The 16652-nt window shown below is 40.8% G+C and overlaps 1 protein-coding gene across 3 annotated transcripts in view; it reads left to right on the top strand.

The window, feature by feature from the left end:
• The window catches only part of PARVB (parvin beta), a 67307-nt gene extending 51714 nt beyond the window's left edge, over positions 1-15593 (top strand). For all 3 annotated transcript variants that reach the window (XM_069806955.1, XM_069806958.1, XM_069806956.1), the window contains exons 10-13: positions 843-911; positions 3125-3226; positions 6607-6679; positions 11940-15593. In XM_069806955.1, the coding sequence (XP_069663056.1) occupies positions 843-911; positions 3125-3226; positions 6607-6679; positions 11940-12016 (321 nt within the window). In that variant the 3' untranslated portion in view covers positions 12017-15593. The remainder of the gene's footprint in view (positions 1-842; positions 912-3124; positions 3227-6606; positions 6680-11939) is intronic.
• Positions 15594-16652: the final 1059 nt, after the last annotated feature.

Here is a 16652-nt window from a genome sequence, read left to right as displayed (position 1 = left end):
AATATGCAAAGATCAGTATTGTAATTTGTCCCTTCACTTTGTATGAAACAGCGGATGTATGCATTTAAAATAATGCTTTGAAGTCTCTGGAAGATTTTATCTTTCCAGTCTGAAACATCTTCTAGAAGAGTGTTTTTAAAGTTGATAGAGAATTAAGTTAACTCTGTCCACACAATGAAAGTGTTAACACCCAATTCTATGTCTTGTTTCAAAATGTTATAAGCAGGCTGGCAGATCTCTGTGCTTCAATACATGAGCACGTAATCCGGCTCATAGTAGCAGGATCTTGGATGTCTGCTTCCTATGGGACTAGAAATGCCAGACTTGGGTTACATCCTGACTGTAATTTGCTAATTGATATACACACATCACTCCAGGAACAGAGGTGTGTGCAGGACAGTGTACTGTTGGAATCTTCTCTTGGGAGTCTTAGCTCAGTGCTGCTGATGCCTTGCTCCCAGGCAGTGGATCTTCTCCAAGAACCTGAATAGATTGGTGTGGACAGTGAATGCACCAACTGCTTGCTTCATCTTCACGAAGAACCTACAAAAGAACCAATGTCATCACAGCTTTTTCCCATGACACTAAAGTATGCTTTATGTGCTAAGAAAAATAACTAGTAAGCTGTATGTAATAGCACCATCTGGTGACTTCTGGCATACGGTGCAACAAAAATGACTATACAACTGAGTTGTTTTATGTACTTATTTATGCAAAAGCAAATAGCACACATGCATATTTATTAAGCTTTAAAAAAAAGTCTTAAAAGATTATGTTAACCCTTTCACATAGGCACTGACTATAGTATCTAACATCACTGGTTCTGGTGTTTTCTTTTATAGTCTCTGATCACCTTTGTGAACAAACACTTGAATAAACTGAATTTGGAAGTAACGGAGTTAGAAACCCAGGTAGGAGACTTTGTCTTTTTGTATGTAATCTAACTGTGTAAATTGCAAATCTAGGCCCTCGCTCCATAAAACCCTGTTATGGAACTGTTGGGCACGTTAATTTAGGGGATAAGAGCTCTGTGTTTTAAGTAGCAATGACATTTGCTGATGCTTGCTTCCTTTACTCATGTTTACATGTACTTCATATTGCTGTTGATTTGTATTATAAGGTGAAATTCTTGGATATTTAATAGCGTCATATTAATGACTGTAGAATATGGCTGGATTTCAGGAAAGCTTGTCTCTCGTATCAAAGTGGAGTTCTGCAAAGCCGTTGGTATAGTTATGGGTGGATGGTGGGTTGTGTTTTTTCTAGCTGTGAGGGTTCATGATGAACCGATACAAGCTCTTCATCGCTGGGTGCCTGGGGCTCTTGGGAGGAGTGTGGACTGCAATGTGCAGTTTGTCATAGAGATATCAGTACTAGCTTTGATCACATCAAAGTGGGACTGGAAACAATTTTGCTCTTGCAGCAAAGGCCTTCATATCCTCCTCTTTACTCTGCTGTCTTGTGAGCACATGCACTGTGCTTGCTTCTCAGCAGCGTGGATTAATGACTCAGAGCTCCTGTGCTGCAGTGGCTTGACTCCAGGTTAGCTTGTCTCAAGATAGCGGAGGTGACTGTCAACCACCACCGTCTGCTCTGAGGAGTTCTCCGTCTCTAGAGCAGAACTGGTGCCGAATGTGCTTGGAAACCTCAAGTGTGAATTTCAGTGTCAGTGGGGTAGTTCTCACTCTACAGATAAAATTCAGCAATTTTCAGTCATGGGCTTGGCTTAGCAGAAGCAGATATTCTTTCCAGAGTTCACTGAACTGTGGAGAGATGGTTATCTTATTGTCCTGGCAAAAAAATAAGCATGGCATCTAGAGAACTATACCAGCAGTACAGGTAATTGGTTTGAGCCAGGCTTAGTTTAATGCCAGTCATTCACTGCTATTTTATAGCTTTGCTGAAATAAATGGGTGACTGGATCTGATTTGTCACAAGAAATTGTTGCTTAATGCCTTGGAAGTACCCAACAATTTATTTTTGAAAAGGTTAGGGGATATCACGTACCCATATCAGGATCACAAGTGAGAAGTCTGTTAGAAATACATAACATTACCCTCCCTTAGCCAGTAAGTGGTCATCCTATTGGTAGGAATACTGAATAGTATTGCTGAAAGTATTTAGTATATTGTTTAGTATTTACTGAAACTGTAAACAATCTATTTTTACTTGGAAAAAAAAAATCTTTTGTGAAGTTAAACTTCCTACCTGTGACAGGGGAGACTTAATTTCAAGTTCTGATTAAGGGCAGAGATTTGAATGTCCAGGTACTGTAGTAGTAGGACTGGGAGTATATAATGTGCAAACATGTTTCCCAGGAAGTCTTTTTTTTTTTTTTTTTTTTTTTTAAACCCAAAGAGCTTTGTTAAATACAGTAGTGAAATTGGCATGATTCCTCAGGCAAGTAAAATGAATGTGAGGAAGAGCAAGAACAGATTACATACTCTAACCTCACCTCAAAGTATTCAGTAGCCTAGTAAATAGGTAACTGGCTAGAGATAAAGAAGATGTTGTTTTCAGTCCCTGCCTTTTCAGACCAAACAGTCTGCACAACTAAGGAGTACAAATTGTAGATAACTCCCAGGTGAATTACTTTTAATTTCTTCTGCTTAAAGCTATTTACTGTATGTAAGTAATTTAAATAGTCTTTGGCACATGATCTTGCATAGGTTAATGCTATAGCAATAGCTGATGGGCTTGCTTCTTTTGCTCAGGAAATGAGAGTAGGGGAAATAATGCTACCAAATGTAGGGAGAAAGCCTTGTATCCTGTTTTTTTCTTTTCTTTAGAGAACTGACAAGAAAGCAGCTATGTCAACAGGCTCTTAAGAAAAGACTGATTTACCTTGCTCAGCTGCACTGGTGATTGCAAGGGTATAGGTCAATCCAGGGAGCAAATGAAACAAACCCCTAAATGCTTGTTACACTTGCTGTCAGTTCCTTGCTATGCCTGAAAGGAGCAGTCTGTGATTCCTGAACCATCTTACACTTCTGTGCTAGCGAACAACAGTGGTAGAAATCAAAGTACATAATTTGGGCCAAGCATTCTTTGTTCTGCTTGTTTATGAATGCTTGTCTGAAAACAGATGCTTTCACCTAGAAATGTCATACGTATTTCTATTTAGTTTGCAGATGGTGTTTACTTGGTTTTGCTCATGGGTCTCCTTGAAGACTATTTTGTTCCACTTCACAACTTCTACTTAACACCTGAAAGTTTTGATCAAAAGGTAGGTAGAAACTCCAGGTTATATTCTTTTTGCTTTGTTACCACATGATATTTTCCAGTCATTGTGTCCTTTCTCTTTGTGCCCAGTAAATCAGAACACGACATATTCTTCTTTTCAGGAGCTGCAGCAAAGATGCACTGGCTGTGACACTTGATAGTTAATACCACTAAAAGTTGCTTGTGAAATGAATGGGTAAATTCCCCATAGTTACAAAACAAAGGTATTGTGTTACTAGCATGAAACAACACATAAAGCTCATGAATATCCGGAATGAATAAATCAGTAATAAGTGCTTTGTACTGTGTAGTACTTTGCATAATCAAAGTGATTTTTTAAACTGTAGTACTGCCTGAAGTGTTTTTGCGCGCAGGGATGCCTTATTGTGCTAGACAGCAGAGCTGATGCCTGACCTTGCCTAGTATGTACTATGTAAATAGGCAAGAAAGACAAAACATGAGAGATGGGAAGCTCTGCTTTAGAGGCATCCTGTACACTGGGATTGACATGGAGGTAGAGCTTTTTCCCAAGGTCAGAGAATGTCATCCCTAAAACATGCCCCCTCATCTCATTAATATCAGTTGCCTAATACCCATTAGTTCTTTTTCTGTAGTTTATTTAATGTTCCTACAAACCAAGTGAATAAATATCATTACTTTATGTAAATGAGATACTGTAGTAGAAGAGGTGGTACCTGAGCCGTGATCTTTGGTTGATCTGGGATTAGAGACTGTATGTTGAATGCTCACAGGTAACATGTTTTGGAGCTGATCTAAAGCCAAGATGGATGCCCTAATCCTGCCAGGGAGGGAGCATGCAAACAATGGCCTGTCTGAAGTCAATTTGTGAGCACAGACTTCTGGTTCTGTGTCCAGTTCCTGGCAGGATCATTGCCAACATTGCTGATGTTAACTTTTGAGAGAATGTGCTAACTTGTCTTTTTTGGATATTCCTTTCTGTTTGGAAAGGAGTGAATGACTTACTGTCTAACAGTGTCTCAGACAAAATGAGCTTTGAGGAAGAAGAGTGGATTCTTTGCAGTCTTAGATTGTCTTACTCATAATCAGAGTATTAGAGATGGAAGGAGACGAAATAAGTATCTTGGTCTTAGTCCCACACTTGCTCCATTTTCATGTGTCCTTCCTAGTGCTAACGATGAGAAGAGTGCTTAACATATTTCATTGTCATAACCAAAAGTTTGCGTCTTTCTGCAGTTGTTCCTGAACATGCACACACATCTGTGTATATTCAGTGCCTGGTATCAGAATACTCTGAGCCTGGTTGTGCTGGAGTAACGCGTCTGCCCCCTGCTTTTTATTCTGCCAGGTTCTGCAGTGGAGAGGATGCAAGTATTGCGTTGGCTGAGCTGGAGCAGGAGATGGCTAGGTCAGGAGTGGAAACATTGGCAAAAGTTAAAAGATCGAATGCTCTGTAAGGCGAGGGCTGTTTAAAATGGTTGGGTTTTCATAGTGACTTCAGTGCAGATTGTTGCTGTCAAGCACCCCTCAGCAAAGGTACCTGCTCTCTGAGGGATGGGACTTCACCATTGGTAGAATAAGCCAGCTTTGCCTGCGTGGATCGTACCAGCATTGCAAGAGGAAATTAAGCTGCACCAAATGAGCGCTGTTACAGACCCAGGCTAACATGCTGAGTCTGCTGGTTCTGTAGGTTATGTAGGGTTTGTTGACTTTCTCAGGAGGTGACTAGTTGCTATGTGGGAGCTTAAAGGGGCTCCCTGAAGGCAGGAAATCAGGCTCTGTTAAGAGGGGCTTCTTTAGGTATTAAGTTTGTGGATAGGACGGGGATTAGTTCATTTTAAATGTTGTATACTGCACAGCACCTTGATAGAGCAGTGGGAAAATGGTTCTCTGTTACATCTTATACAAACTCTCCTTTACAGATTTCTACTGCTTTTTTATCCTAGTATCTTGAATTTTCGCCCATGTCGAAATGCAGGATGTGGAGTTGTATCCAGCACCTGTTCAGTTATGATTTTGTTGTTAACGGTTTAAATTCATAAAGATTATCCAGTATTCTTGAAGTAATGTTGTGGGTTTGTGTGGATGCTCTGCCTTGAGGAAAGGGGATTTGTAAATCAAAGAAGGAGAGGTGGACTCTGTGTTTTTGGGAAAGGAAAAAATATTTTCCTCTTGAAAGTGACTGGTTTTGTCACAATGTAGCAGGTAAAAAGAGATTAATAAAGTCCTGAGCAATAAGCGCCAGTGAAAGGGGCCTTTCGTCCTTATTGTAGGGGAGCTTTATATGCGTAACTCCCTGATTTTCAAGATGAGTAGCTTTAATTAAATCTCTCCCCCTTGCTATGTATCTCCAGAACTGTCATTTGCAGTAACAAAAATGCACAGAATTCATAATCCAAATTACCTTGCTTAAATTTCAGTAAGCGTGGATGAGAAAGCTGCTATGCAGATCCCTTTAAACCATAATGTTTACTCCTCAAAGGAGAGATTGAAAGAAGACACCCACTTTCCTGCGTTTTTTCTTTTTGTCCATTTTCTTTCCTCTGACTTTATGTTCGTGTATGATCTTTGGTGGCTTTTTCAGGAAGCTCTTTCTATACAGTTGTGCCTAGATTGTTTTGCAAGCTCACTGCACAGTCTGTCTGGGAACTGCCATCACGAAGCATTTTTTGAAGCATTTGCTTCATTAGAGAAACTTAATTTGACTTCTGTCTCTGTTTTTAAGTAGAGGAAGCCAAAGCACCAAGAGACTAAGGGATTAGCACAAGGTCATGCAACAAGCAGCTTGGCTCCTTGATGGTGTGATATTGATGTTGCTTGACATGCAGCTGATAATGATGTAGAAAAGACTAATGTTTGAAAATAATTCCATTTAATGTCCTTATTTCTTCTCACTTACACACCCATATGTATTTTCTCATCTCTGTTCAGTTATGTCACTTCTGTTACATTCCTTGTTGCCTGGGTGGCGAGTGATCTCTTGCCTTGTAGTTGGAAATGTTGATCTTGGGTACAGGCAGGAAGAACTTGACAAAATACATCTCTGTTGTAGTTGTTACTGGGAGCTTTCTGGCCTCTGCCATAGAGACTGAGATTGGGGCTTAATGGGGTTTCCTGGTTTATGTGGTACTCAGTCACATTTTTACACTTGAAATTTGGGTATCTTAAATTACCTCCTTTGTATCAAAAAGTGAATATTTGCCCTATAATGATACAAGCTTTCATTTCTTAATCTCTCCTATGTACTTTCTGCCATGCTTAAACATGTAAATGTTTAATATTGATTTAAATAGAATTACCATTTCTCTATGTCAAGCATAGAGAGAATAAGGCGGTTTTAAAATGTGATTAAAGGTTTTTAATACCTATATAACTTTGAGGTTCTAAACACTTTACCTCTTTCAGGTCCATAATGTTTCCTTTGCTTTTGAGCTGATGCAAGATGGAGGACTGAAGAAACCAAAAGCTCGCCCTGAAGGTATGGACATGCCATGTGGCTTTAAACTGAATATAAAGGACATAATAGCAGGTACATTTCAAGTGCAACTCCTTTCGAAGCCCGTAGCAGTAGTACCACAAAGTGGAGTTGTAAATGTGCCCCTTGACAGTTTTCCGAAGTATTCATTGTCTGTATCTGGGGTATATCCTTACCTGTGTTTCTTGTCTGGAATAGATTCACTGAGGTGTACAAGTCTAGCTTTAGTGAATGATCCAAGAGCTGTTCAGTGGTATATTATAAATTTAGTTGGTATTCTCAGTAACGATCCAAGCAGGAAGCTTTTCATGGTCTAATTCTTATAATTCTTACAGCTAGACTCTTGTGAACAGATTTCAGTGATAGATAACTGAAAGGCTTTTGCGTTTTTTTTAGGAGAACCGATAGTAAACTCTCTTCTTAATTTATGTGGACTTGGAGTCAGAACTGAAAGGTGTAAAAACTGAGTTTTTCCTTTAAAGTCTCTGAACCTTGAAATTAATTAATAATGAGCTCTCCATTGTTGCTTGCACTAGGGATAAAAAGAGGAATTAAAACTTTATGACTGCTAAATGAGCAATTTTTATTCCTGGTGTTACAAACCACATATGTGTTAGAGGCTTCCGCAGAACAAAGAAAAATGAGGAGCCCCCAAGAAATGTTCAGTCTGACTTAAAATGAGACAAAGTGGTGATAGTAAATAGATTAACAAATAGTGGAGCTGGTTATAGTGGGGAAAAAAAGACAAAAGACAATATTAAATGCATATATATCCTGTCAGTGCTGTTCTTTTAAATTTGAGTGTGAAAAGTGCTTCTGAAGAATTCAGTGAAACGACACTAAGTTGGGAAAGTAAAGGAGTGTTCTGAGCATTGGAGCTGAGTCAAGGGGTATATGGGGAGGACAAGGAGGCTGGAGAAATACAAATGCACAATCAGGAATGGCAGCTTTTTGAGTGGAAGTGTTAAAGAGATTGCAGTAGGAGACCGGATAGGCTAGGTAAGCCTGTTTCGAGAGAGAGAAAATGTTAAGAACGTAGGAGAAGACTTCTCTAGTTGAAAGCTTGTCCTTTTTTTTGTTTTGTTTTCATCGGTTGATCTAACAGAGGAGATTACCTTCCCATAGGGCTATCTTATATCCTTACACTATCATGTGTGATAGAATACTGTAACAGGCAACAACAGATCTTTTGTTTGCTCTGGACAAGGTGTGTAGTTTCAGTAAGTAGCAGAAAATGTTTAAGTGTTTTACTGATTGAGAATTTAATTATTAATAGAAGTTAGAGAGCCAGATTAGCTCATAGAACATTCCTTCTTGCTGCTGCAGGGTGTACGGTCTCTTGTGTGTATTCCTTCCTCTTCTGTGTACGTACTTATTCCCGGCAGCAGTAGTTCATAGCTGTTGGAGTGCATGTGCTCATGTGGTGTCTGTGTGGCTGGAATTGCCTGTAAAACTGACTGTTCCTCTTGAAAAGCTGCCCCTGTGGAGAGGACAATAATATGTTGGGCTTTGCTTGTCACCATAGTTTCATTGAATCCTCTGTAGGATCTTGACAGTCAGTACAGTCATGTGATATGTGTTGGAACAAGAATTCATTTTGTCATAGAGACTGATGCTCTGCAAAAAGCTTTGTGTATAGTATACTCATGTTAATGCCATACTGGTCTATTGTTTGTGCCTAAATAGGCTGGAAAACCTGTTAGGTGAATCCATGTCCTTTAGCGTGAATTGAGTAGTAAATGCCTCTTGAATTAGTTGTAGGATTTTCATGTAAAACGTTGTCTAGAGCAGAACATCACAGTTTTTATTTCTGAAGCCCATGCTTTCTGCAGTGCTTGCAAGAAAGAGGTCTTGTTTAATATTTTAGTGTGTCTTTGTATGGGTGATAAACGTAAATAGGAGCATACAGGACAGCTCCTCTTCTCTGTTCTTCCAGCCCAATTCAGTAGATTGAGCTAGCAGCAGAACTTGATGCTGAGTTATTGCAGCAAAAGTATGTTGTAGTGGATTAGTTTATTAGCCTCTAATGGGGTTGTTATGGACTGTGAAAGTTTTAAATTGATGGAATGTTTTAAACTATTTTGATTATTTATGGCTACTTGCAGTTAACATTACCAACAACAACTAATAAAATGTTATGACTGTGCATGCTTCATCTCTAAAATAAGAAATGGGAGGCTGAGAATATGCTTGTTCCTGAGAATACCTGCTAGAGTCTGATCAGTAAAGAACACTGTAATCGCCCACACAGGGAGGATGCATCTCACACTACTATACTCTTTAATGCAGCAAACAAAGGCATAACAAGGTCTGAAAGTTAGGAAAATGTCGAACTAGAATTACAGTATAACTTGCAACAGTGAAGGTCATTAGCCATCAGTCTGAATTGTCAAGGGTTGGAGGTGGAATTTCCGCCACTGGAAGATTTAAAAAGGAAAATAAAAACCAAAAATCCAAAACTGCAACGTTAAGCTTATATTTTAATTTAGCCACAGGTTGCTTTGTAAGCTCAATACAGGATTTCCAAGGTAAAGTTCTCTAAGGACTGTTTTGTACATGAGGTCAGACTATGTCACCACAATAGTTCCTTCTGACCCTAAATTTACGTGTCATTACACTGCCGGATAAAAGGGCTGGGTCCATTCCTTCTTTTAGTGATGGGGCCTCCCATACCTTTATTCCTCAGGGTGATGACCAGGGGTGATCAGCAGCAGGTACCTAGCTCAAACTGCTGTTGGAGATTAGTAGGAGCCAGCCTTAAATGCCTCCATGAGGGCAGATGGACGGTACCTGCCCAGCACAGTGCTGCGGATCTGGGCCCCCTTCCAGCTTCTGCTTGTGCTCTTTCTTAGCCCTTGCTCTGGGGCTTCGCTGCCTCTCACTCCCAGCTTCTCTCTCCCTGGGATGTGCCCTGGTTTCCTAGCTGTGCTTCTGGCTTCCAGCGATGTCTCTGCTCTGCCCTCCAGATTTCTATTTCTCTCCACTGGCACCTTGACCTTGGTTTACAGCACAGGCAGCTCCTGCCTCTGAAGTGATGCCAGCCAGCGGCAGGAGCTGAACCCTGCAAGACTTGATTACACCGCTCCGGGCCACGTCAGCCGAGGTGGAGGTTGTGGTGGCTCAGGGACAAGACCCGTCCTGCTTTCAGTGCGAAGCTGAAAATGGGTGGCATGGGGAAAAGAAAACCATTTGGGAGGAGTGGGAAAACAGACACTACAAATCGCTGACCACTACAGGGCTGACTGTTTGGGCCAGGTTTTTTGGCATTTTCATAGTGCCAGCACTGTTTTGTTTAATTGTTCAGCAAACAGAAGTGACTGCCAGGATCAGTGGGTCAAATCTGCTGGTAGTTGTCTCTTCTCTAGATATTTGCCTTGATTTCCCAGCTTTAGAAATGCATGGCTGTTGCAAAGTGTTGTTTCCCATGGTGAAATTAACATTTTAAATCCGTCTCTGAGTGACCTGGGTCTTGGTACAGAGGAACCGATGCTGACTCTGGCTGTTACCTTACTGAGAATGCTATGGTAGTAAGCCACTTTCTATGATACCTGGAAGAATTAGAAATGTGTTTCATATTTCTGTTATCCAGGTAAGACGTCTGTTTTTTCAGGGTGTATTACTTCACAGCAGTTAGGATCTTTCCTTTCTTTGGGGCAGGAGAATATTATTTTGCAAATGCAAAATACAAACTCATAAATGAAATATGTAAAATAATACAGGGAAAAGGGTAGAAAGAAAAGTGTGAGAGGTTACTGAAAATACCAGATGAAGTGTGGGGGTTAGAGTGTTATCCAGTATGGGGTGGGAGGGAAGGGTGGAGAGGTCCTGGCAATGATTCTTAGAAAACAGGCAGTAGGTGTTTCCCCTGGACCTCACAGTAATTGTACTTAGTCTGTTAACTGTTTGCTGTCTTCCTAGTTCTTTGAATGATTTTTTAATTATCTGCTCTTCCTTACTTCTGCTTCCATATATGTTGTTTACTGTCTAATTTTTTACTTCCTCCTCCTCCTTTCTTACATATTGTATCCAACATTTCTTTCTACCTCTTCAGCCTTCCCTGTGCTATGCCTCCCCCCATAGTCCCTGGATTACATGTCTGTGTGTCCTGGTTTCAGCTGGGATAGAGTTAATTTTCTTTCTAGTAGCTGGTATAGTGTTATGTCTTGGATTTAGTACGAGAATAATGTTGATAACACACTGATGTTTTCAGTTGTTGCTAAGTAGTGTTTATCCTCAGTCAAGGATTTTTCAGCTTCTGATGCCCAGCCAGTAAGAAGGCTGGAGGGGCACAAGAAGTTGGGAGGGGACACAGCCAGGGCAGCTGACCCAAACTGGCCAAAGGGGTATTCCATACCATGTGACGTCATGGCCAGTATATAAACTGGGGGGAGTTGGCCAGGGGAGCGGCAATCACTGCTTGGGCCTGGGCTGGGCTGGGCATTGGTCAGTGGTTGGTGAGCAATTGCATTGTGCATCACTTGTTTTGTATAATTTTATTTTTATTTATTTATTTATTTATATTATCGCTTCCTTTGCTGTCCTATTAAACTGTTTTTATCTCAACCCACAAGGTTTACTTTCCCCCCCTCCAGCCCTGATTCTTTTCCCCATCCCACTGGGGCAGGGAGGAGTGAGCAAACGGGTGCGTGGTGCTTAGTTGCTGGCTGGGCTTAAACCACGACACTGTGGTATTTCTTGGTGTTTTATTATAGTAATAGGTTGGGAGGTGCTAGCAGAAAAGCTTTTTGTTGAGAACTGTTCTAGACCTGTTCCCTGGCCTACCATAGTAAGAAAGGATATTAGATAACAGAAAGCTATGAGTCTGCTAAGAGAATTCAGGCTTTGTTTATTCGTGGACTGTATCATTGCAGAGTTGTCGATGTGTGAGGTTCAGTATCTCATATGATGTGTGTGGCTACTTGTTTGCTGGTTCTGTGGCCAGTGAAGTTATCGGTAGTATTTCCCAAAGCCTTTATCCCAGGTCTCAGACAGAAACAGACTTTCTCTGTAACCAATTTTAGATGAGGAAGGGAATTATCTTTCTTCCATTTCCCAGAGAAGTTAGCTGTGACTGTATTATCGTGAAGGTGTTTTGAAGTGCATCATGTAGGACGTTTAAAAAGCTTGACTTGGGAAGATCAGAACTCAGTGGGTTTTTTTGTTGCTAATCCCAGTGGCTCAGCGATGTGGGGACTTTTGTTCCTTTGAGGACAAACAAGGGAGAACAAAAAGCTAAGTAAGGATTTCTCCTTTTCTTCCACAGATGTTGTCAACTTGGATCTGAAGTCTACCCTCAGGGTTCTATACAACCTGTTCACAAAGTACAAGAATGTTGAATGATCCTGGAAGCTGCTGAGGTCTTCATCCTTTCAACCTCCTTAGGCAGAAATTCCAATAAACACACCCTCTGCATGCTCCCGTTGTGCCTTATGCTATACTTCATGCATTCTTTCTACAGTTGATGTTGTCTCTCTGTAGCTGTTTGTATGACAATCCCACTAAAAATAATGCATGTGTATTCTGTAGGTCACTTGAAAATGTGTAGGTATTTCACACTTTTACCAGATGATACTGTTGGGTCTGTTGTTTATTATGGTCAACAAATGTTATTTTGATAAAGGAAGTATACCACTAACTACTTTAATAAGCAGGGAAAACATGAGACTTTCCTCATGGCTGGAGACTCTTTGATTCTACAGTAGACTTTCTTTGGCGTACTCCTTGGTTGCAACTGGCGTTTGATGATTTTCCAGGCTTAAGTGTTAGCAGTAGAAATTCAGCATTGGAATTTATTTAGAAGCTGAGCCTTTTCTGTTAAATAAGGTTTTGTATGTTCTGTTGGGTGGGTGGGGCTGAGGGAGATTACAAGCACTATCTGAAGCTAATGGCAAAATCTGCAGGTTTTGTGTTAACCTCATGCTACTCAGTGTTATTTCTGTTTAGTGTTTACATAGAATAAGTCTTGCAATGGGATGACCAGCTAATCTTTTGACGTCTATTTTTTATTTCATCTCCTTTCTAGGAGAAATTTGGTTGCTAGAACCACTGTTAGCCATTAAGGACACAGCTTCAATCAGGTCAGTCAGGAGCTGGTCAAATAGGCACAGGCTGGATTAATGCATTTTGCCCCCAGTCCTTTCTGAAACAAACGTGTGGAATAATGAGCTTGGCAGTTTAAAGGCTGACTCTTCATTTCACATAGCTGAGTTAAAGGGTCAGATTCATTCCTGTTGGAGTTACTGGCAGCTGTACAGTTCTGGGCGGTAAGGCTTTTATAAACAGTTTTATATATTTTCTTTCCTAAACAGTAAAATTGAATTCCTGTAAAAATAAGAGCTTGCCTGTACTTATGGATTGCACTGGGCTATGTAAGACGTGGTATACATAGTGGAAGCCAATGGTTAGCACTTAAATGTGAAGCTCTTTAGTGATCAGTTATGCTTCAAACTAATTTTGTCGAGTTGCCCTGTGCCCTCCCAAGAAATACTCTGCTAGGCTCTGGCCTAGTCCTGTAGTCTTTTATGCTGTTACAGATTTTAGTGGGAATCTGTTTTAAAAAAGGATTGCTGGATTTATCTGGTAGACTCTAGTTACCTCATAGTACTTAGCAGGTTTCACCTGTAGAGCTGTTCCTGGCTGGTGATGTGCTAGGAGCAGCAGTGTGTACAAGGAGCGCTGGAAGATGAGCCATCTGAGTAGATTTTTGAGGAGAGCTGTGCAAAGGAAATGGGATTGTAATTTCCAGAGTAAATTATTTGTGAAATATGCATATAACCGCACTCCTTTCCTTGGAGTGCATAGGGGAGAGATTTGACTCCTGCTTTTATGTATCACAGCAGCAGCTTTTATGGGCAGCCATGATTTGGTGTGAAACATTAGGCAGAGAGCCCCAAAGAGTAAGCAGGTAGTATTGCTCTGCTCCACGGGCTTACTTGAGTCCTGTTATAAGTAGGCATCTTCTTTACCTAAGAATGGATTTCTTAGACCAAACATTATTTACCTTTCTGAGTTCAGTTGGAAACGTGCTATTTGAATGATATGATTTTACACTTAGGATTTTCTCCTTCCCTCCTTAAACATTTTTTAATCTCAAAGGGAGAGAAATGGGCTTCTGCTTCTTTGTTTCATATTTTTGGGTTCTGAGTTCTAGTATTTGAATTATTTGGGTCACCTCCCCTCACACCTCCAATAAAAAGATGGAAGGAAGTTGCCCTTTCTTTCCATGAAAAATTCAGATCTCATCTACTCTACAAGGTTCTGTGGGGAATCATTGCTTGCCTGTACTTTAGGAGGGAGCTGAGCTCTCGCTGTTTATACAGAGTGTAGTACAATTGGGCTTGAATTTCAGATGGGGCCACTAGACTCTACCATGACGCTAGCAATTATTACAGAGGAGACTTCCAGAGGCACTAAGGCCTGGTGGGTCAGCTGTCATGGCAAGTTAATGAAATTGGTCTAACTTTCGTGCTGTGAAATAGGGGTATCATGAGGCTGGAAGGTGATTGAACCGAAAGGTCTCTCAAACTTTTAGTTTAATGCAGTGTTATTTGTGGGAAACAAGTCTATTAAAGAGCTGTCATTCCACCCACCTCACTTCAGGTGATGTGGAAGTGCCAATGCTGTTTATATTCTCTGAGTTGCTGGGAAAGACCTCCAGAGAATCTAGTTTTTGAAATTGCAAGCTATATTAATATCAAAAGCAAACAGAAAATAACAAGAGGAGACTGATAAAAGCAGTTTGGCTTTGGGAGGGGAAATGGCTATTTCTGAGATGGGATTATACAGCTGGCATCTTTATTGCATGTGAGCAAATGTGAGCATACTACCGCATTTTAAAAGAGTGCCCATTTTGTTCAGTTAGTGTTTCTGGTCACTCTGCAGAAACCGGAGTCCCTCCTCTACAACTTGAGGCATGAGTCCCTTTTAGCATTCCTTACATTAATATCCCTGTCAGTCAAGACTGCAGGCTTGATGCCCTGAACAGGTTGGGGGCAGTTGTCATACCCTGTTTTGTTATGTTTTTAAGTCTGTTGGTAAATGCTGCACAGGGAAAACACATTTTTCATTCCTTGGCTCCTTGCTGTCTAGCCAGCTCACTCTTCCTTGTATACGCTGTATTTATTGGATTGGGAGCAGGGTGGATTTAACTGAACTGGAGCTTCATCCCAATCAGTCCAGTTTCCAGGAAGAGCAATGTAGGTAAAGCTTCTTTGAACACCTGCGTTCGTCATGCCTTTCTGTTACATATGCATGATACTTCTTTTCCTTTCAAAAAGATAAGTCAATGTTAAAAATGTTATTCATGAACTCTCTGTGTTACTGGAGTTTTAGATATGTTCCCTGGGTGCCAGTGGGGTAGATCCAAATCCTGTTGAGTTCATCTGGAATGCTGAATGCTCTGCAGCATTAAAGCTTCCACATTTGTAAGTACTTAATGAATATCTGTCTTTTCCAGTCCATACAACTTGCCTTTTAGGTGCATCTGCTTGACTTACTCAGTTCCAGTGAGTTATATTACCACAGAAGAAGCCCAGATATTCCTCAGCTGCACCTGTTTTTCAAGATGAAAAACCAACAGTGGCAGATTTTTTAAAATCAGTTTAAACCTTACAGGATTTCTTATCCCTATTCCCCACACCCTGGTGCTTTCAGTATTAATGTATTTTTTAAGAGTCTTTTCTACTGTTTTTAACTCTGTTTTACTGTTTACTCTGGATTTCTAACTACTAAAAACCAGCCTTGCAGATAAAATTCTGGACTTGTCATGTGCTGGAGACATCCAGCTTTGTGACAAGAGTTGTGTACTGTAAGCAAGTTACAATGCAATGCTATGTTTGCTAAAAATCACAGCAGGAGTGTTATGCATGGTTTGTGACAATTGTACTATTTATTCAAATAAATAAATAAATAATGATCACTTGCTTTTCTACATCTTTTTTTTTTTTGCTAAATGGACAAGTCTGTGGGAAGAACTTTTGAAAGGTGACCTTCAGCCGTCTTCTTCATCAGGGGTCCTAGATACACGATGATCCGTGCAGACCTAGCAAAGCAGTGATCTCATGTTTCTGGCCCTGGTACAGGTGATGAGGTGTACGGGCAGACCAAATTAGCTCTTCTGTAGGTGTCATCAGCCGCTTTTTTTTTTTTTTTTTTAATATTGCTCAGCTACTGGACCTGATTGAGTTGTTTACCTTTTTTCTTCCACAAGAGGAAAGTAACTGAATTACATTCTCTGATACCGTTCGAAGACTTACAGCACAGTTCTTCCGCAGAGGCGCAGGAGGGAAGCCTGGCATGCCGAAGCCAGTCCCGTATTGTGTCTACAGAGCACTTGGGAAGCCAGAAGCCCAAGTAAGCCTGGAGTGACATTGAAAATGCCTGTGTGCTTCCCTTCGCTCTGGTATGGAGAGAGCATAGAGTGGCTCTCCAATAAAGCAAGGCTGTGCGGAGAAGCAGGAAAATGCATTATCAGAACTTGTTATTGGTGGGAGTGCTGTTGATTCCTTGAATTGTTCTGCAGTGGCTATTTTTATGTGAGGGCCAGGTCTGTGTGTGGGGGGGTGTGCATGAGGTGTGCTTTGGGAACGTACAGAAAGACTCGGGGAGTGGGGGGGAGATGGGCATGAAATCAAATGAGGCTGATACAGAATTTACTAGCACTGTTCTACAGAAGACTGGGTACTTCATGCACTGGTGGCAACATCAGGTTTTGGACAAAAAAAGATGCTTGTCCATCACGTGTTTTAGACTTGTTCTTTTAGCACTGACCCGCTGTATTGTGAATGAGGCTTTCAAGAAAGAAGTAATTTGAGTTGCCAGTTGAAGCAGGGAGAGGCCCAGTAATTACAGATGGATTTCCCAATGTTTAATTCTTCCTGGTCCCTCTGCCTGCTGATAGGAAACTGGTTTGTCCAAAGTTCCCAATAGCATCTTCAACTATACCTTCCTTTTGTTTTTTACTTACTGTATTTCTAGG

This window comes from Haliaeetus albicilla, chromosome 19 (genome assembly GCF_947461875.1).
Source record: "Haliaeetus albicilla chromosome 19, bHalAlb1.1, whole genome shotgun sequence".
Classification (NCBI taxonomy): domain Eukaryota; kingdom Metazoa; phylum Chordata; class Aves; order Accipitriformes; family Accipitridae; genus Haliaeetus; species Haliaeetus albicilla.
This window is presented reverse-complemented; position numbering and strand designations above follow the sequence as displayed.